Below are 20,095 nucleotides of genomic sequence, written 5' to 3' on the forward strand. Positions count from 1 at the left end.
AACATTTGCCATCAACTACTACCCTCTGTCTTCTTCCAGCCAGCCAACTCCTAATCCAAACCTCCAACTCATCCTCAATGCCATACCTCCGTATTTTTTGCAGTAGTCTACCATGGGGAACCTTATCAAACGCCTTACTAAAATCCATATACACCACATCTACTGCTTTCCCCTCGTCCACCTCCTTAGTCACCTTCTCAAAGAATTCAATAAGGTTTGTGAGGCACGACCTGCCCTTCACAAAACCATGCTGACTATCCTTGATCACATTATTCCTATCCAGATGTTCATAAATCCTATCCCTTACAATTCTCTCTAAGATTTTACCCACAACAGAAGTGAGACTCACCGGCCTATAGTTACTAGGGTTATCCCTACTCCCCTTCTTAAACAAGGGAACCACATTTGCTAGCCTCCAATCTTCTGGCACTACTCCTGTAGACAACGAGGACATAAAAATTAAGGCCAATGGCTCTGCAATCTCCTCCCTTGCTTCCCAGAGAATCCTAGGATAAATGCCATCAGGCCCAGGGGACTTATCTATTTTCACCCTTTCCAGGATTTCCAACACCTCTTCTCTACATACCTCAAAGCCATCCATTCTACTTAATTGTGACTCGGTACTCACATCGACAACAATGTCCTGTTCCTGAGTGAATACTGACGAAAAGTATTCATTCAGTGTCTCCCCAATCTCTTCAGCCTCCACACGCAACTTCCCACTACTATCCTTGACTGGACCTATTCCTACCCTAGTCATTCTTTTATTCCTGACATACCTATAGAAAGCCTTAGGGTTTTCCCTAATCCTACCAACTAAGGACCTTTCATGTCCCCTCCTTGCTGCTCTTAGCTCTCTCTTCAGGTCCTTCCTGGCTACCTTATAACTCTCAATCGCCCCAATTGAACCTTCACGCCTCATCTTTACATAGGCCACCCTCTTCCATTTAACAAGGGATTCCAATTCCTTATTAAACCACGGCTCCCTCACACGACCCTTTCCTCCCTGCCTGACGGGTACATACTTATCAAGGACACTCAATAGTTGCTCCTTGAACAAGCTCCACATATCAATTACACCCTTGCCTTGAAGCTTACTTTTCCAGGCCACACATCCTAAGTCATGCCTCACCGCATCATAATTTTCCTGCCCCCAGCTATAACTCTTGCCCTGTAGTGCACTTTTATCCCTCTCCATCACTAGAGTAAAAGTCACCGAATTGTGGTCACTGTCCCCAAAGTGCTCACCTACCTCTAATTCTAACACCTGGCCTGGTTCATTACCCAGAACCAAATCCAGTATGGCCTCACCTCTTGTTGGCCTATCTACATATTGTGTCAGGAAACCCTCCTGCACACATTGGACAAACACTGACCCATCTAACGAACTTGAGCTATAGCTTTCCCAATCAATATCAGGAAAGTTAAAGTCCCCCATAACAACCACCCTATTACTTTCACTCTTCTCTTGAATCATCCTCGCAATCCTTTCTTCTACGTTTCTAGGACTATTAGGGACTATTAGGGACTATTAGGGCAGATGAGGGCAGAATGGTAGATGTTATTTACATGGACTTTAGCAAGGGCTTCGACAAGGTTCTGCATGGTAGACTGGTTAGTAAGGTTAGATCACATGGAATCCAGGGAGAGCTAGTCAAGTGGATAAAAAATTGGCTTGACAGTTGGAGGCAGAGGGAGGTGGTAGAGGGCTGTTGTTCAGACTGGAGGACTGTGACCAGCGATGTGCTGCAAGGATCTGTGCTGGGTCCATTGTTATTTGTCATTTATATAAATTATTTGGATGAGAATATAGGAGACATGGTTAGTAAGTTTGCAAATGACATCAAAATTGATGGTATAGTAGACAGTGAAGCATCTTCTCTAAGAACAAAACGGAATATTGATCAACTGTGGGCCAAGGAATAGCAGATGGAGTTTAATTCAGATAAAAGCGAAGTACTGCAATTTGGTAAGATAAACCAGGGTATAGAGTCATAGAGTCATAGAGATGTACAGCATGGAAACAGACCCTTCGGTCCAACCCGTCCATGCCGACCAGATATCCCAACCCAATTAATCCCACCTGCCAGCACCCGGCCCATATCCCTCCAAACCCTTCCTATTCATATACCCGTCCAAATGCTTCTTAAATGTTGCAATTGTACCAGCCTCCACAACATCTTCTGGCAGCTCATTCCATACACGTACCATCCTCTGCGTGAAAAAGTTGCCCCTTAGGCTCTTTTATATCTTTCCCCTCTCATCCTAAACCTATGCCCTCTAGTTCTGGACTCCCCGACCCCAGGGAAAAGACTTTGCCTATTTATCCTATCCATGCCCTTCATAATTTTGTAAATCTCTATAAGGTCACCCCTCAGCCTTCGAGGCTCCAGGGAAACAGCCCCAGCCTGTTCAGCCTCTCCCTGTAGCTCAGATTCTCCAAACCTGGCAACATCCTTCTAGATCTTTTCTGAACCCTTTCAAGTTTCACAACATCTTTCCGATAGGAAGGAGACTAGAATTGCACACAATATTCCAACAATGGCCTAACCAATGTCCTGTACAGCCGCAACATGACCTCCCAACTCCTGTACTCAATACTCTGACCAATAAAGGAAAGCTTACCAAACTTTACACAATTAATGGTAGGGCCCAGGGAGAGTTGTTGAACAAAGAGACTTGGGGTTCAGGTTTGGACAGGATGCTGAAGAAGGCATTTAGCATGCTTGCCTGCATCTATCAAAGCCATTGAGTAGAAATGTCATGTTACAGCTGTACAAGACATTGGTCAAGCCACATTTGGAGTACTGTGTACAAGTCTGGTCACTATGCTGTAAGAAGGATGTTATTAAACTGGAAAGGCTGCAAAAAAGATTAACAAGGATGTTACCGAGACTGGAGCGTTTGAGTTATAAGGAGAGGTTGGATAGGCTGGAACTCATTTCCCTGGAGCATTGGAGGATTGAGAAATGACCTTATAAAGGTTTATAAAATCATGAGGGGCATGGATAAGACGAATAAGCTACTCCCCAGGGTAGGGGAGCTCAAAACTAGAGGGCATAGGTTTAAGGTGAGATAGGAAAGATTTAAAAGAGACCTGAAGGCAATGTTTTCACACACATGATGTTGTGTATATGGAATGAGCAGCCAGAGGAAGTGATAGAGGTGAGAACATTGACAACATTTAAAAGATATTTGGACAAGTACATGGAAAGGAAAGGTTAAGAGGAATACACACCAAATGCAGGCAAATGTATTCTGTTTCGGAAACCTGTTGGCATGGACAAGTTGGGTTGAAGGGCTTGTTTCTGTACTGAATAACTCTGTAACTCTAAAGCTTTCGTAAAATTAATAAAATATGCAAACTCTTTTTTTTGTTTTCTTCTTCAACTGAGAGCTGATTGATCAGTTATTAGGCAGAGAATTCTGACCACCAATACAATAAACACACAAGGAAGGTCACCTTGGCAATTTGCCCTACTAATTAGCACAGTTTTTCAGCAATGTCAGAAGTGAAACAAGTGAAAATACTGCTAAGTTTTTGTTTTGGAAAGCACCTCCAAGTTTATACTTGTTTTCTTCCCTATCCTTTCCATTTCATTTTAACGCTAACAGTAATTATCAGTAATTATCACTTCCTATTTAGATGAGCCATGGATTTTTGCTGTCTTTGGGATTTGGTCAGTTGATCTTTAATTATACTAAGGGTATTTATTTTATTTTTCGAACAGATACTTGATCAGACGGAAAAGCACCGTAAGAATTTGCTGTTGTCTGCTGCTAAGGAAGTTCGCAAATGGAATGTTAAAGTCAAGAAGATGAAGGCAATCTATTACACACTGAATCTGTGTAACATTGATATCACCCAGAAGTGTTTGATAGCAGAAATCTGGTGTCCTGTTACAGACCTTAAGAAAGTCCATAGCACATTAACAAAAGAATCAGTAAGTATCTCAAATCTGTCAATAACATAAATATTCCAAATTGACTCAAGACTGTAAAACTTCTTGAGTATGTTAAGATAAGCCACAAGTACTTTTGTGAAGCCATAATTAATTTTTATTTATGCTATCATTGTGCCAGATTCAACAATCTGCTTGGAGTTTTCAGCATATAATGGCTGATGCCTATTAGGGTTGAATAATGATCTACAGTTATTGAGCAGTGCATACAGTTTCGGAAAGGAAGTGTGACAATTCCTCACATTTGAAACACACCTGAAAATGCTTCAAAAAGTGGAAGAGGGTGCACCACAGGTGATAGGGGATGCCGAATCTGAAGACTCAGCTTTGAGAAGGATTTTAAAAGAAAGAAACGGGAATTTACAGAAAATTTCAGTGGGGTTTTAGAGTGCAAATGAGTTGCTGTTGAAAGAATTACCACAAGTGATAGAGTGGGCAGAGGATGAGAGGAAATTCATGCTGTGAAAACAAAGTGTGCATGTATCTTTGAAGCAGGTTTTCGTAGTTAGGCATGAAGACTTTGAAGATAAGGAGAAAGACTTTCATATTGATTTAAAGGATACTGAGCTTTAGTGGAGCATAGCAGATGTACATTAAATGGCTGAGAATGTAAAAGAATGGCTGCAGAATTCTGAATGAGCTGCAGTTTATAGAAGGTTGAAACAAGGAGCATCATGTTTAGGGAATTCTGGAGAATTTGAGTATTGAGAGTTTAATATCATAGGTCAGAAGCGCAGCAGGTAAGACAGAGACACAGGACCAAAACAGTATGGTTTCAAAAGATAATGAAGGTGGTTTTGGTGACAAAACAGAGGACTGTTGTATAAGATAATGATTTTGAGGGTGCAATCTTCATGTTACACTGGCTGCCCCTATTCTACTGATGTCATACAGAGTTTTTGGGTTGACATAAGAAGGACTGGTAGCACCAGAGTACCTCACACAATCCTGACCCAGAGTCACATGGTCATAGAGGTGGCAAAAACCACAAGGTGCCAGTAGCGGTATTTCGGGAAAGTATCACATGATTGTGGCCGGTTAAAATTTGACCCCCACCGTGAGGAGAGCAAACTCAGAATAAAATTTTTAAAATGAAGCATGTGAGTTTACCACCTTAAAAGAATCTAAGAAAAGACACAAGCCATCCGCAGCTGAAATGTGATTATTAACAGAGGGAGAGAGAGAGAGAGAGAGAAAGGGTGTGTGAGAGAGAGAGAGAGAGAGAGAGACAGCAGCAACAACAAAACAAGCTCACCATGGCAAAGACAAGCATTTGTCAAGAAAATGGTAAGAAAGAGGCGCAGGGCAAACAGTGTGGGGAGGAAAAGGAAAAAGGCCAGGCAAACTTGGAAAAACAGCATGCCTTAGTGACAGAAGCTGAGTAGGGAGCAATAAAAGCCTCAGGAAAAGTTGTATATCATAAAGGGGAAAAGGAGATTACGGGTTTGGCAGAAAGATGAGAAAGGGAAGGGAGTGTAAAAGCACATTCTGACCTATCACTACTAGCATTGCTGCTATTGACGTTAGGATCTATGAGGCAGAGTTACAAGAAACAGTGAAAGGGCTAGAAAGAAATTTGGACCAAGACTGCAAATGTACAGCCATAGAGTCACAGCATGGAAAAAGATCTGTCGGTTCAATTTATCCACACTGACCAGGTTTCCGAAACTAAACTAGTCCTATTTGCCTGCATTTGGCTTATATCCTTCTAAACCTTATCTATTCATGTATCTTTTTAAATGTAACTGTACCTGCATCTACCACTTCCTCTGGCAATTCTTTACACATACAAACCACGTTCTGTGTGAATAAACTGCCCTTCAGATCCCTTATAAATCTTTCTCCTCCCACCTTAAAATTATGCTTTCTAGCTTTGAACTCCCAACCTTAGGGAAAAGACCTTTGCATTCACCTTATCTGTGCCACTCAATTTTATAAACCTCGTAAGGTCATCCCTCAACCTCCTATGTGCCAGTGAAAAAAGCCGCAATCTATCCAGCCTCTCCTTATATCTTAAACCTCCAAGTCCCAGAAACATCCTTGTAAGTATTTTCTGCACCCTCTACAGTTTAATAATATCCTTCCCATAGCAGGGCCACCAGGACTGTACACAGTACACCAAAAGTAGTCTCATCAACATCCTGAACAACCACAATGTGGCGATCCAACTCCTAAACTCAATAGTTTGAGGAATGAAAATCAAACATTCCAAACGCCTTCTTTACTACTCTATCTACCTGTGACATAACCTTCAACAAACTATGTATCTGCACCCCTAGGTTTCTCTGTTCTACAACACTCTCAAAGGCTCTACCATTTATTGTGTCCTTGCCATCTGTCCTTGTTCTTCTTATCAAAATGCAACACTTGGCATTTATCTGAATTAATCCACCTGCCTTACCTTGACCCATTGGCTCAATTGAACAAAAGCCCTTTGTAATCTTAGATAACCTTCTTCACTGTCAGCTATACCACCGATTCTGGTGTCATTCACAAACTTACGATACTTCCTATATTCTCATCCAAATTGTTTATATAAATGACAAACAACAGTGGACCCGGTAATGATCCCTGTGGTGACAGGCATCCGGTCTGAAAAATAACCCTCCACCACCACCCTTTGTCACCTACCGTCAAGCCAATTTTGTTTCCAATGGCTCTCCCTGAATCCCATGTGAGCTACCTTCAGTAATAAGTCTACCATATCGAACCTTTTCAAAGGCTATACTGAAGTCCATGTACACAACATCCACTTGTCTGCCGTCATCTATTTTCTTGGTCACATCCTCAAAGAAAACTCAGTCAAGGTTGTGAGAAATGATTCCCCATTCACAAAGCTATGCTATCACTAATTAGTCCTTGCCTCTCCAAATACATTTAAATCTCTCAGAATCCCCTATCCAACAACCGACCCACAGCTGATGTCATACTACAGCTTCCAGGCCTCTCTTTGCAGCCCTTCTTAAATAAAGGCACAGCTGGTCTTCCGGCACCTCACCCATGACTACAGATTATACAAATATCTCTGCTCGGGGCCTGCAATTTCTTACCTAGCTGGTTCAACCACAGAATTTATTTAAGCTGAAGAAGGGTTAGAGAAAAGATTGAAAAGGACAAGGACTGTATTTAAGCTGCAATTTTCTAAGTTTTTGCTTTATTCATTGAGATGTGGGCCAGCATTTATTGCCCTTTCGTTATTGCCTTCAAGAATCTGGTGGTGAGCACACAATTGAACTATTGCAGGCCATTTGTTGTAAGTAGACCCACAATGCTCTGAGCGAGGGAGTTTCAGGATTTTGATAGCTGACATTGAAGGAATTGTGATATCCAAGTCAGGATGGTGAGTGACTTGGTGAGGCTCTTGCAGGTCATGGTGTTCCCATGTATCTGCTGCACTTGTGTGTTTGGAGAGTGCTGCCTGAGTAACCTTCATGAATTTCTGCAATGCATCTTATAGATGGTACACAGTGTTGCTACTGAGCATTACTGATGGAGGAAAGGTGTCAACCATCAGCCTGCCTTGTCTTGGATGGTATTGAGGTTTTGAGTGTTGTTGGAACTGTGTTCATCCAAGCGGGTAGGCAGTATTCCATCATATTCCCAACATGTGCCTTGTAGATAGTAGATAGCTTCGGGGAGTCAGGATGTGAGCTATTCACTGCAGAATTCCTAGATTTTGACTTAATCTTGTAAACAAAATATTTAAGCAACTAATTTAAACCCTTGCTCCTTGTTTTGTATTCTTGAAAGAGCTAGAAACAGAAGGGACTAATCAAGAATGTGACAACTCCTACAGAGGGGATTAGTAGCATGGTAGCAGTGAAATAAAATCTAGAGAAGTGAGAATATGTGCAGATGCAAAGGACCTCAATGAAGCTTTGAAGAGATCTCCCTACTGCATGTCAAGCATTGGAGAAATTTTGCCATAATTTATCAAGACAAATGTCTTCATTACACTGAATGAGAAGAATAGGTACTGAAAAGTGGACCAGCAGGTTTTTAACTACATTCTGGATGCCATTTGGAAGATTGACATGGTTGCACATACCAGTTAGCATTTTCACTATTCCAAAACAATATCAACGCAGACAGCACAAAATAGTCAGTGATCGTCCCAAAGATTAAACTACTGTAGTTGATCTGCTAATCTATGGATGTAGATGCATGGTGAAAGAAACCATCACTGACAATCATCAGAATCTAGTGCAACTGTTAGAGTGCTGGTTGAAGAACCTGAAGTTGAACAACAGAACAATTTAGTTGAGGATGCCTGAAGTCAAGTATATTACAGAGAAGGAAGTGCTGGATGTCTTCAAATGCATAAAGGTGAATAAATCCCCAGGACCTGATCAAAACTTTCTGAGACGCTAGGGAAGTGAATGCTGGGCTCCTTGCTAAGATACTTGTATCATCAATAGTCAGAGGTACGATGCTGGAAGACTGGAGGTTGGCTAATGTGGTGTCACTATTGAAGAAAGTTGGTAAGGAAAAGCCAGAGAACTATAGACTGGTGAGCCTGACATCAGTGATGGGCAAGTTGTTGGAGGGAATCCTGAGGGACAAGATTTACATGTATTTGGAAAGGACTGATAACAGATAGTCAACGTGGCTTTGTGTGTGGGAAATCATGTCGTATGAACTTGATTGAGTTTTTTGAGGAAGTAATGAAGAGGATTGATGAGTGCAGAGTGGTGGACATGATTTATATAGACTTCAGTAAGTCTTTTGATCAGGTTCCTTATGGTATACTGGTTAGCAAGGTTAGATTATATGGAATACAGGGAGAACTAGCCATTTGGATACAGAAGTAGCTCGAAGGTAGAAGACAGAGGGTATTGGTGGAGGGCTGCCTTTCAGATTGGAGGCCTGTGACCAGTAGTGTGGCACAAGGATTGGTGCTGGGTTCACTGCTTTTCATAATTTATATAAATGATTTGGATGTGAACATAGGGGGTATGATTAGTAAGTTTGCAGATGACACCAGAATTGGAGGTGCAGTGAACAACGAAAAAGGTTACTTCAGAGTACAACGGGATCTTAATCAGATGGGCCAATGGGCCGAGGCATGGCAGGTTCAGTTTAACTTCAATAAATGTGAGGTGCTGCATTTTGAAACAGCAAATCATGGCAGGACTTATACACTTAATGGTAAGGTCCTGGGAATGTTGCTAAACAAAGAGATTTGGAGTGCAGGTTCATAGTTCATGAAAGTGGAGTTACAGGTAGATAGGATAGTGAAGAATGCATTTGGTATGCTTTCATTCACAGCATCGAGTACAGGAGTTGGGAGGTCATGTTGTGACTGTACAGAACATTGGTTAGGCCACTTTTGGAATACTGTGTGCAGTTCTGGCTCCCTCCTATCGGAAGGATGTTGTGAAACTTGAAAGGGTTCAGAAAAGATTTACAAAGATGTTGCAAGGGTTTGAGGGTTTGAGCTATAGGGAGAGGCTGGGGTTGTTTTCCCTGGAGTGTCAGAGGCTGAGGGGGCGACCTTTTAGAGGTTTATGAAATCATGAGGGGCATGGATAGGGTAAGTAGACAAGGTCTTTTCCCTGGGGGAGGGGGACATAGGTTTAGGGTGAGAAGAAAAATGTAAAAGGGACCTAAGGGACAACCTTTTCATGCAGAGGGTGGTATGTGTATGGAATGATTTGCCAGAGGAAGTGGTGGAGGCTGATACAATTACAACATTTAAAAGAGATCTGGATGAGTATATGAATAGGAATATACCCAAGTGCTGGCAAATGGGACTAGGTTAGTTTAGGGTACTTGGTCGGCATGGATGAGCTGGACCGAAGGGTCTGTTTCCATACTGTACATCTCTGTGACTCTATGACTCTATGTGCTGGTAGCAAAAGAACTTCACCTGGAGCCTGACGTGATGAGAGTATAACAGAGATGTAGAGACCAATAGTTTTGAAAGCAGTGCAATATTTTTCATGAGCCATGAACTATCGAGAAAAGTTCTTGCCTAATTTTTCATTACAGTGTGACCATTTACACAAACTCATTGCTAAGTACATGCAGCAGTACTGGGACACAACAGGAGCAGCAAACTCCACTTGAATTAAAAAAACCTAGCAATAACAGCTTGACAAGTTCTGGAAGTCATCAATCTAGCGGAGACACTGAATCTGAAAGACAAGCTTCTGGCTCTTATGAATAAGAGCTCTCACCATAATAATGGCTCTTTCCAGAACAGAACATTATTATCTCAGTGCCCAGCAGGTACCAGACAAATAGACAGTAACTTGCACACGTCTTTAAAACACCTGAATGTTTGAAAGATAATGTCCAAAATGCATTGAAGGTGACGCAGACTAGAACTATCACAGTTTGTTCATGAATAATACTTGTTCTTTGCCATGTGTCATGAAGAATTTGAGTAACCTGTAGCAGAAAATAATATGTATTTTTATATCTTTTTTAAAATTTCTTTTTTATGAAAAGGGGATGTTTGCAGAAATGCACTTGTACACAGTATACTGACTGGCTTGCCATAGTCGTTTGACCTGTACATCTGCTGTAATTTACTTTCATTTTAGTTTGTGGCAGCCACTAGACACACCAACAGGTAGGAGGGATCCTGCACCCAAGTCATACCGTTATGTATGTTTCCAGAACATTGATAAATATTTATCCTGCTGTGGATGATAGTCAGAATGCTGCTTTACTCTCAATCCCTACAATATGAGGCAGAAATTATTATCTTTCAAGCCAGGAGCAAAATGGGCCATTCAACCACTCACATCTGCAACGCTATTCAGTAAGATCATAATTGATCCATTTGTTTCAAATTACATTGCTATCTACCCTCGATAACCTTTGATTCCCTTGCCTATCAAGTATCGGTCTGCAATGGTAATTATTGATTAGTGGGTTAATTGCAGAGTCATTATTTAGTACACGTTTACAGTTCTGCTCAATCTCATCTACAAGCTGGAAAATGAATTTAACAGAATCAAAATCATAAAAAGTATAGTGCGTATATTAGAAAGAGTAGGTCATGCTAAATTCTGTATGGAGATATATGAAATGTAATAACATTTCCAGCCTGCAATGTGGAGTCAATATTATTCAGTCAGCTTATCCTGTGTTTATTCTGGTCACATATGTTAGAGCATCTCATGAAAAATGGATAGCTAATACAGATAAAGAGAAAGGCAAAATCGGCCTTTTATTTTGGACATATTGATCTTTGAAGAGGACATGGTGGTGCTGCTATGTGCATAAATAACTTGTAATCGATGGATAGTTCATATTGTTTAACATTTTCCTTCTGGGTGCTCTGCCTATATTTTTCTCTGTTGGCTACTGTGTTCCTCATCTCATCAGTCAATAGACATCCCATTCTGCTTTTTGATGAGCTGAAATTTGATTTCCTCTTCTTTCCCATTTCACTAATATCAATTCATCTTTTTAATGTTGAGTGAACAAAAGACACAAATCATCCTGCCCTGCTCCCACTTTCTGTTGCTAATAGCAATGTTGCAGCTTTGTTCACTTTTTGACCAATTAATTGTATTTCCAGCTGTTATTAGTCCAATACTATTCTAACAATAAAAGTATATGTTAGATTGCAGGCATTCTGAAAGTGCTGGAAGTAGAGTCTTATAGAGTCACGGAAATAGACCCTTTGGTCCAACTCATCCATGCCGACTTGATTGGATAATACCAATGTACAGCCTATTGTATGGAGTGAATTATAATCAATGTGAAAAAATGGATTGGGAGCAGGAAGGGTGAAGAGTGTTGAGAGTGAAGTGGGTGCCAATCACCAACTTCTGTAATTAAACACAGCACATTAGGCTGCATCTGAGCAACCCTCTGCAAGAAGCAGATTGCAAGCTTAAATATGTTAATCGATGATTCGGAGCTTTTTAAAAATGAGTCCTTTTCAACTATAACCAGATGAAAGGTTTCTTTGACTCTGGAGTGAAAGCAAGGAGAGAACACAATGGCAATTGAGGAGGCTTAAGGAATGACAGGTAGAAATTCCCCTGAGTAATGAAACTTCACATTGGCTGACTTCTTTTATTGTGTGAAAAGCTTTTTCTAACAGTGCTTATTCTAAGAGTTTACATTCACTATTTTGGAGTTGATTTTCACTATTTGAACGTTTTATGGGTCTCTCGTTCATTTGCAGTTTGTGTTGTATAAGATTTGGCATGCCTGACTTTTTTTTATCATATTAATGTGGATTCCTGATGAGCACCAAGCTGACCAGCAGCAGCAACAGCATAAAGTGAAATGGCAGCAAGGGGACAAGCAGCAGCAGGAGCCCATTGCTCACAGAGCTGCTACCCCACAGAAGACGATATTTGCAACAAAGCAAATGTAGCCATGGGATCAAATTTCTCAGCGTGCCCTAATACCAGGGCCTCAGACAGCTTCGGGTCTTGTGTTTTGTGATGACAGATTGTTTTTATTCATTCGGGGGATGAGGATGTCATTGCTGGCTAGTCCCTATATAACAATCAACAATGTTGCTGTGGGTCTGGAGTCACATGTAGGCCAGACCAGGTAAGGATGGCAATTTCCTCCCTTAAAGGACATAGTGAACCACATAGGGTTTATCAACAATTGACAATGGTTTCATGATCATCATTACACACTTAGCTTGTTCCAATTTTTTATTTTAATTGAATTCAAATTCCACCATCCATGTGGCAGGAATCAAACCAGGATCTCCATGGGCGGCACGGCGCACAGTGGTTAGCACTGTTGCCTCACAGCGCCAGAGACCCGAGTTCAATTCCTGCCTCAGGCGACTGACTGTTTGGAGTTTGCACGTTCTCCCCATGTCCGCGTGGGTTTCCTCCGGGTGCTCCGGTTTCCTCCCACAGTCCAAAAATGTGCAGGTCAGGTGAATTGGCCATACTAAATTGCCCATAGTGTTAGGTAAGGGGTAAATGTAGGGGTATGGGTGGGTTACACTTCGGCAGGTCGGTGTGGACTTGTTGGGCCGAAGGGCCTGTTTCCACACTGTAATTAATCTAATCTGTAATGTAATCTAATCTAAAAGAACATTATCTGGCTCTCTGGATTAACAGCCCAGTGATAATACCCATCTCCTCCCTGTTTCTTATTTGCAGTCTGATGTATGAAGACCCCAGCCAAACCATGAGATCTGCTCCCGAATAAACTAGCCATGGAAACATGTAAAAGACAGTGCGCTGTTTGCCTCTTGTGTTCCAAGATATGGGAGACATTCAAGGAAGGAATCATGAAAACTACTGCCAAGTGGACATAAGCACAGACCCAAGGAGGCACTTATAATGGCAAGATTCAGTTGGTTTGTACTTGCGAAACCATCCAGCAGCCACTTAGCCCCCACCCTTCTTCCAACATAAAGGTAGCATTCCAGTCAGCATAGCATCCCTTTTGCAGGGACGTATTGCTTGTTTTTAAGTCCTGTCTTACCATTTATCATAAATGAGAGGGCAGTTTTAAGGAGATGGTAAAAAATGACCAAGGCTTGAAACAAATAAGATTTATGTGACTCTTAAATCAAATAGAAACGTATGAACCTAACATTGTACAACACACTCACATAACTGAGATGTCTGGAGCTGTGGACGGCATCGGCAGCAGTGAGTGATTCCAGCACAGACACAGCAGGGAGCAGAGAGTGAACCCTTACTTACTTCTCCAGGGTAAGTTCAGGATCTGGCATCGGAATTGGCGGCTGCTACATTGGCAGAGACGACGTCAACAAGGTAGGCCCAGCTACAACAGTTGGTGCCTGAGGATTGGCAACTTCATCGTTGGTTGGGTTTGGCACTGGCAGTGGCAAAGCAGTGGCAGAAGGGCATCACAGCGATGCCAACAAGGTGGGCCAAATGGCAAGAGACATGATTCTGATGTTGACTGGTCCTGCGTAGGCAGTGACAGAGGAGCATCGGCTGGTTAGGTCCGGTGTAGACAGCAGTGGAGGAGGGACGTTGGCACAGGCGACATTGATGAGTCGGCTTAGGGCTCATGGAGGAGGCGGAGGAATGTAAATAGACTCTCTGTAAGCTCTACCTTTTTTATGTATTCTTAAACTATTCAAAATGATGCCGGATCATGGCGACAGTTGAAAGCTTTTCACTGTATTTTTCACCGTAAGATACGTGTGATGATAATATCATTCATCATCAAGATATACAACCGCATTTTATTTCCTTTTCCTGCCATTTCTGTGTGGTACTACTTCAGTGGTTTCAGTGGAAGCAGACGCAGAACCATACTGCTGAGTTCCATGTCCTTATACTTCCAGGCTCATCACTGATTTCTTTTAGATGTTGGAGCCTATGAGAAGCCCACCAAGGCTGGTCCTTGTGCTGTTTTGGAGGGCAGCATTTAGGAGAGCAACAGATGACAAGTGAAAATATCTTTGTGGAGTCCCCACTTTTAAGTGCCTGTTCACTGTATTCCTTTACATTTGAACTTCCTTTCTCATAAATGAGTTACCAAAGGACTTTGCCGCACACCAGTGGAGTGCTAAGTGGACATATTTAGATGTCATAAATCCTATCTAAGGTGACATTCAGAATCTGCATACAACTCATGTTCCATGCTGGTGGCTACTCTTTCTGTTGATGAGGGCATCATCAAGAATGCTGCCAACATAATCCTACTCATGGCTACTGCATCGTCTCCAATCTTTCTGTAAGTATGCACAGTACAGTTGATACATTTACAAATAAATCACACATCTTTTGCTGCTGCATCAAAGGTCTCCTCTTTGTCAACAAGAACCCAAGGTTTAGCATCTGTATCCAGTCTGAACACAGCATGGAGCATTCTGCAGCTTCCTATATGGACTCTTGCTGTCCCTGTCTCTATCATCTGCTCTTGCTCACTAGTGATGCGAGAGTCACCAGGTCATCCAAATACCTGTCTTAGTAATCCCAACAAATTGTGAGCATCCGAGATGTCTATACAAACTTACGTGACGCCTCATTCTTAGAATTTGTAATATCCCCTGAGGAGTCCCAATATACTTTTATATGAATTCCTGTGAGAAGTTTCTGTTCTGAAGAAGGGTCACTGGACCCGAAACATTAACTCTGATTTATTTCTACAGATGCTGCCAGACCTGCTGAAATGTTCCAACAATTTCCGTTTTTATTTCAGATTCCCAGCATCCACAATTCCTTCAGGTTTTTTTTTGTCCTACAGAATGTGTGCTGGTCCTGTGCGAGAATGAGGACAAGAATGAGAACTGTCAAGGACAGATTGTTTTAACTTTTCATTATGCAAATGATTCTACTGCCTGCTGACATTAGTGTTGTCTGTCGTGTGGCTATGTAATATTTAATTCTGTCATCAGGTAGCTTACAGGGCTACATTAACTCCTCTCCATAGTTAGTGAAATAAAGAATCCACTTATCTCCAGGTTCCCTTTCCTTTTCTGCTGTCAGTGTTGAGACAAGTGGAGTACACCTCCAATTCTCAGCCTCTTTTTAGTGTTCTGTGTTCTTTTCTCCTCTAAGGACAGTAAAAGAGTTATGAGTGAGAGTAATGGAACATCTTTAAAAGTTGAATGGACAATATTTATTGAAGGTGGCCATGAGGGTCAGGTGTGACATTTCTTTAAAATTAGGCTTTTTAAAAATTCAATCATGGGCATCGCTTTGGCCAACATTTATTGTCGGTTTCTACTTGCTCTTGAGAAGATAGTGGTGAACTGCCCTCTTGAACCGCTGCTGATCACGTGATGTAGGTAGACCCACAATGCCCTTAGGGGGGGGATTCCCTTGGGAGCAAGTGGTGGGTCACATTTACTACAGAACTTCAGAAAATTGTGGATGAATATGGAGTAGGAAACTATTGAGAACTTAATCCAGATAAAGTGCTTGATATTTCCATTTTTATTCAACCATTTAATCTACAAAATCAACTTGTGCTTTACCATAATCAAACATGTTGTGTGCCAATGCACTGGGACAGACGTTGATATCACTGACATTATTGTTGCATTAGTAGTGGATGAATAAATGGTGACAAGAAAATGTACAAACACAAGAGAGCAGTGGGTACACCTACAAGTTAAACTAACATAAGAATTGTGGTTTACATTGATTCATGCAAGTCATCATGTCCATCAATATACTAATTGATTAGAAACCAGGAGCTGAGATGTAATTTCAGCGGTTAAGTTAAACAGCATTGATAGATGCATTCCAATTCTTTCCAGCTTTCCATGTCTTGACAGTAATCACTGCACTACATCCCAACACTCCCACCACGTCATCATGTTAATATATATTGTACATGTTTGATGAGTATTTTTCCACAACCACATTGTTGTGGATCAGATTTCATGTTTCAGATGACATGCAAGCTCTTTCAAAACTAATATGATCAAAATGTAATCAAAATAGATGCTAAATTAATATTGTAACAGTGGAATTCCTCAGTTGTCTGCATTAGAATTCAAGCCATTAGTAAGATTTATTGACAACACCAATGGTGACATTTTTCTGTTGGTTTAGGTTCGGAATGGTTCCACCATGCCTCCTATTTTGAACAGGATAGCGACAAACCAAACTCCTCCAACATTTAATAAGACAAACACATTTACTGTGGGATTTCAGAACATCGTTGATGCATATGGAGTTGGAAACTATCGAGAAGTCAATCCAGGTAAAGTGCTTAATACTTCTGCTTTTATTCAGCCATTTAATCTATTAAATCTACTTGTGCTTTAGCAAAAGTCAAACCTGTTGTGCAGCTTTAAACACATTATCTCATGTTAATGCACTGGAACAAGACTGATGGCACTGACCTCAATGTTGCATGCCCATTGTTGCTATCTCCTGTTTGTCACACTGCTCAATAACTCATTCTCCACTTCATTCGTGGTGTTCCTCGTCACCCGAATTGCTGCTCCCCTTGCCACCCTGCTTGCCATTTTACTCACTGCCTAGCTTGCCACTTTGCTCAGAAGCACAAAATGAATGTGACAGTCAATGAGACAGACCAAGAGTTGGGAGCAGGATGCTGAGAGGTTTAACAAGGGGGGGGCAGCACGTGGAAGGTGAGCAGTGTGGCAAGCAAGACAGCAAGTGAGGCAATGAGAGATTGGGTGTGGGGCAGTGACCAACAAGTCCAAAAACCTTGTTCTTTAATGCAGGAATCTGCCGATGACCTCACAGGTACTGTAACAGCAGTGGCAGCAAACATAGCCATTACTAAGTAGTAGTCCAGTTTGAAAAACGCCAGGGGCTGAATCGTATCATAAATCAGCTAAAAGTCAATTTTGGAGAGATCATGGCAGGTTTCTCCCCATGAGCAAGTTTCCTCATGCTATCTTCCCAAACCCTCCTCATTACCTATGGACCATGACCCTATGGTTCTCCGCTTATTGTATTTTCCCACCTACCATAGATGGAAATAGTTGCCACAGCCAGAACCTCCCAGCATTCTTGCCAATGGCACCATCTTTAGCCCAATTGTACACCTAATCAAGTGCTGACATTTTGCAACTGCCCTCCTGTCAATTGTCCCAGGCATGTCAAGCAGAGCAAAAACAGTACGTCATTCTGCTGACAGGGGTCACTGTCAGCAGAATGATGGGGGTATGTGTGCAATCACTGCTTGTGGAATGTGCCCTGACACTGTTGATGGTGTGCTGAAGGAGCAAGCAATGAGCTGGAGTCATTAGGTTACTGCTCTGTCCTTCAAATCAGGAATCGTTACCATCTAGTTTCTATGCAGGACATGAGAGGATGGGAAGTCGCATTGCAATGAGGTAAGATGATAGCATAACAAGGGTATTCATTCAAGCAATTACTGTTCTCACAGCTCACAAGTGAAATCTCATTTCACTGTTCAACACTTGGTTCAAAACTGGACATTTGTTCTCAATGTTGAGATGCTCTTCATTAGCCATCTCACAATTTCTTCCCATCACCCATGTTGTTCAGCATGTGTTTAAGTCTAGTTAAACACTGATAATGTTGGAATTTCTATTCAATAATACAGTTTGGCTGTCATCTTTTCATAAACAAATCATTGAAGACAATGTAAAGCTGTCACATACTGCGATCCAAATCCACTATCCATCAGTTTAACCTCCAGTCCTAAGAGTTGGAGTCAACCTGATGCAACAATATTATTTTCAAACTGTTGAGACATTAATATCTCAATTATTAAATAATGCTTGTCTCTAACTTCACTGATTCAAAGCTGCTGTATTCTGCCACTTCCAAGTATGCCTATGGATATCATCTGATTAATGTCAACACAATATGTCTGCCCTGTAATAAATAGCTACAATCTCAGTCTCACCTAAGATTTCTCTGAAATAAGTAGATGTCTTTAAAATTATAACTGGGTTGAACAGAATAGTTGTGAACGTATTTCCACTTGTGAAACGTCCAAAACAAGGGGTCATACACATAGGATAATTACTCATAAAAGAATTGAAAAATAAAGATAAACTTTTTTTTTTACACACAGACTGATTAGTCATTGAGTCATAGAGATGTACAGCATGGAAACAGATCGTTCAGTCCAACTTGTCTATGCGACCATATCCTTCTGAAACCTTCCTATCCAGATGCTTTTAAATGTTGTTATTGTACCAGTCTCCACCACTTCCTCTGGCAGCTCATTCCATACACACACCACCCTCTGCTTGAAAAGGTTGCCCCTTAGGTCCCTTTTAAATCTTTCCCCTCTCACCTTAAACTAGTTTTGGACTCCACCACCCTGGGGAAAAGACCTTATCTATTTACCCTATTTATTCCCCTCATGATTTTATAAACCTGTATAAAGTCACCCGTCAGCCTCTGACACTCCATGGAAAACAGCCCCAGCCTTTTAAGGCTCTCCCTATAGCTCAAACCTTCCATCCCTGGCAACATCTTTGTACATCTTTCCTGAACCTTTCAAGTTTCACAGCATCCTTCCAATAGGAGGGAGACCAGAATTGCACACAAAATTCCAAAATTGGCCTAATCCATGTCCTGTACAGCTACAAGATGACCTCTAAATGCCTGTAGCGATGCACTGACCAATAAAGGCAAGCAAACCTTCTTCACTATCCTCTCTACCTGTGACTGCATTTTCAAGGAACTATGAATCTGCACTCCAATATCTTTGTTCAGCAACATTCCCCAGCACCTTACCATTAAGTGTATAAGTTCTGTCCTGATTTGCCTTTCCAAAATGCAGCATCTCACATTTATCGAAATTAAACTCCATGTGCTACTCTTCAGCCCATTGGGCCATCTGATCAAGGTCCCATTGTACTCTAAGGCAATCTTCTTGGCTGTCCTCTACACTGGAAATTTTGATGTCATCTGTAAACTTACTAACCATACATTCTGTGTTCACATTGAAATCATTTATTTAAGTGACGAAAAGCGATGGACCCAGCACTGATCCTTGTGGCTCATTCCTGGTCACAGGCCTCCAGTCTGAAAAGCAACCCTCCACCAACACCTTCTGTCTTCTACCTTTGAGCCAGTTCTGTATCCAAATGGCTAGTCCTGCCTGTATTCCATGTGACCTAACCTTGCTAACCATTCTACCATGAGGAACATTGTTGAACGCCTTACTGAAGTCCATATAGATCACATTCACCACTCTGCCCTCCTTAATCCTTTTTGTTACTTCTTCAAAAAACTCAATTAAGTTAGTAATGTGAAACTCACTACCTCAGGAAGTGGTTGAGGCAAGTAGGTGTTTTGAAAGTAAATTAGACAAATACATGAAAGACAAGAAAATGGACATATTCACTAAAAGGCTGAGCTAGATAGAATGGGAAGAGAGGTCATTAAGAAGAAACACCAGCACAGATTCATTGTGCCAAATGGTCTATAAATTCTACATAAGCAATAGTTGGGACTGCTGCCCATATTAGGTTCTCCTCTAATATAGGGGAGCCTGAGCCAAGCTCCTTATCTGAATCAAATTGTTTGTTAATAAAGCAATTAGTTAGGCATTTCATTTGGGTTAATTGATTATATCTATCAAGTCAGATAATTAAAGGGAGGAACAAGTGGTACAGAAGCTGAAAAACTCAGTAGTCAATAAACCTATCTACAAAGAAAGCTGTTTTGGTTGCTGACATAACAATTGGCTTGGGACAAATTGACATTGGTTGCGGAGAATGGTTGCCTAAAGACAAAGGT

The 20,095-nt window shown here is 41.4% G+C and overlaps 1 protein-coding gene across 2 annotated transcripts in view; it reads left to right on the plus strand.

The window, feature by feature from the left end:
* Positions 1-20,095, plus strand: part of LOC122549954 (V-type proton ATPase 116 kDa subunit a 1-like) — a 140,626-nt gene that overhangs the window by 25,749 nt on the left and 94,782 nt on the right. For both annotated transcript variants that reach the window (XM_043690237.2, XM_043690238.2), the window contains exons 10-11: positions 3,732-3,944; positions 16,448-16,598. In XM_043690237.2, coding sequence (XP_043546172.2) covers positions 3,732-3,944; positions 16,448-16,598 — 364 coding nt within the window. The remainder of the gene's footprint in view (positions 1-3,731; positions 3,945-16,447; positions 16,599-20,095) is intronic.

Source organism: Chiloscyllium plagiosum, unplaced genomic scaffold, assembly GCF_037043375.1.
Source record: "Chiloscyllium plagiosum isolate Xiang-an unplaced genomic scaffold, Cpla_swu_hap1 HiC_scaffold_5, whole genome shotgun sequence".
In the NCBI taxonomy this organism is placed as follows: Eukaryota; Metazoa; Chordata; class Chondrichthyes; order Orectolobiformes; family Hemiscylliidae; genus Chiloscyllium; species Chiloscyllium plagiosum.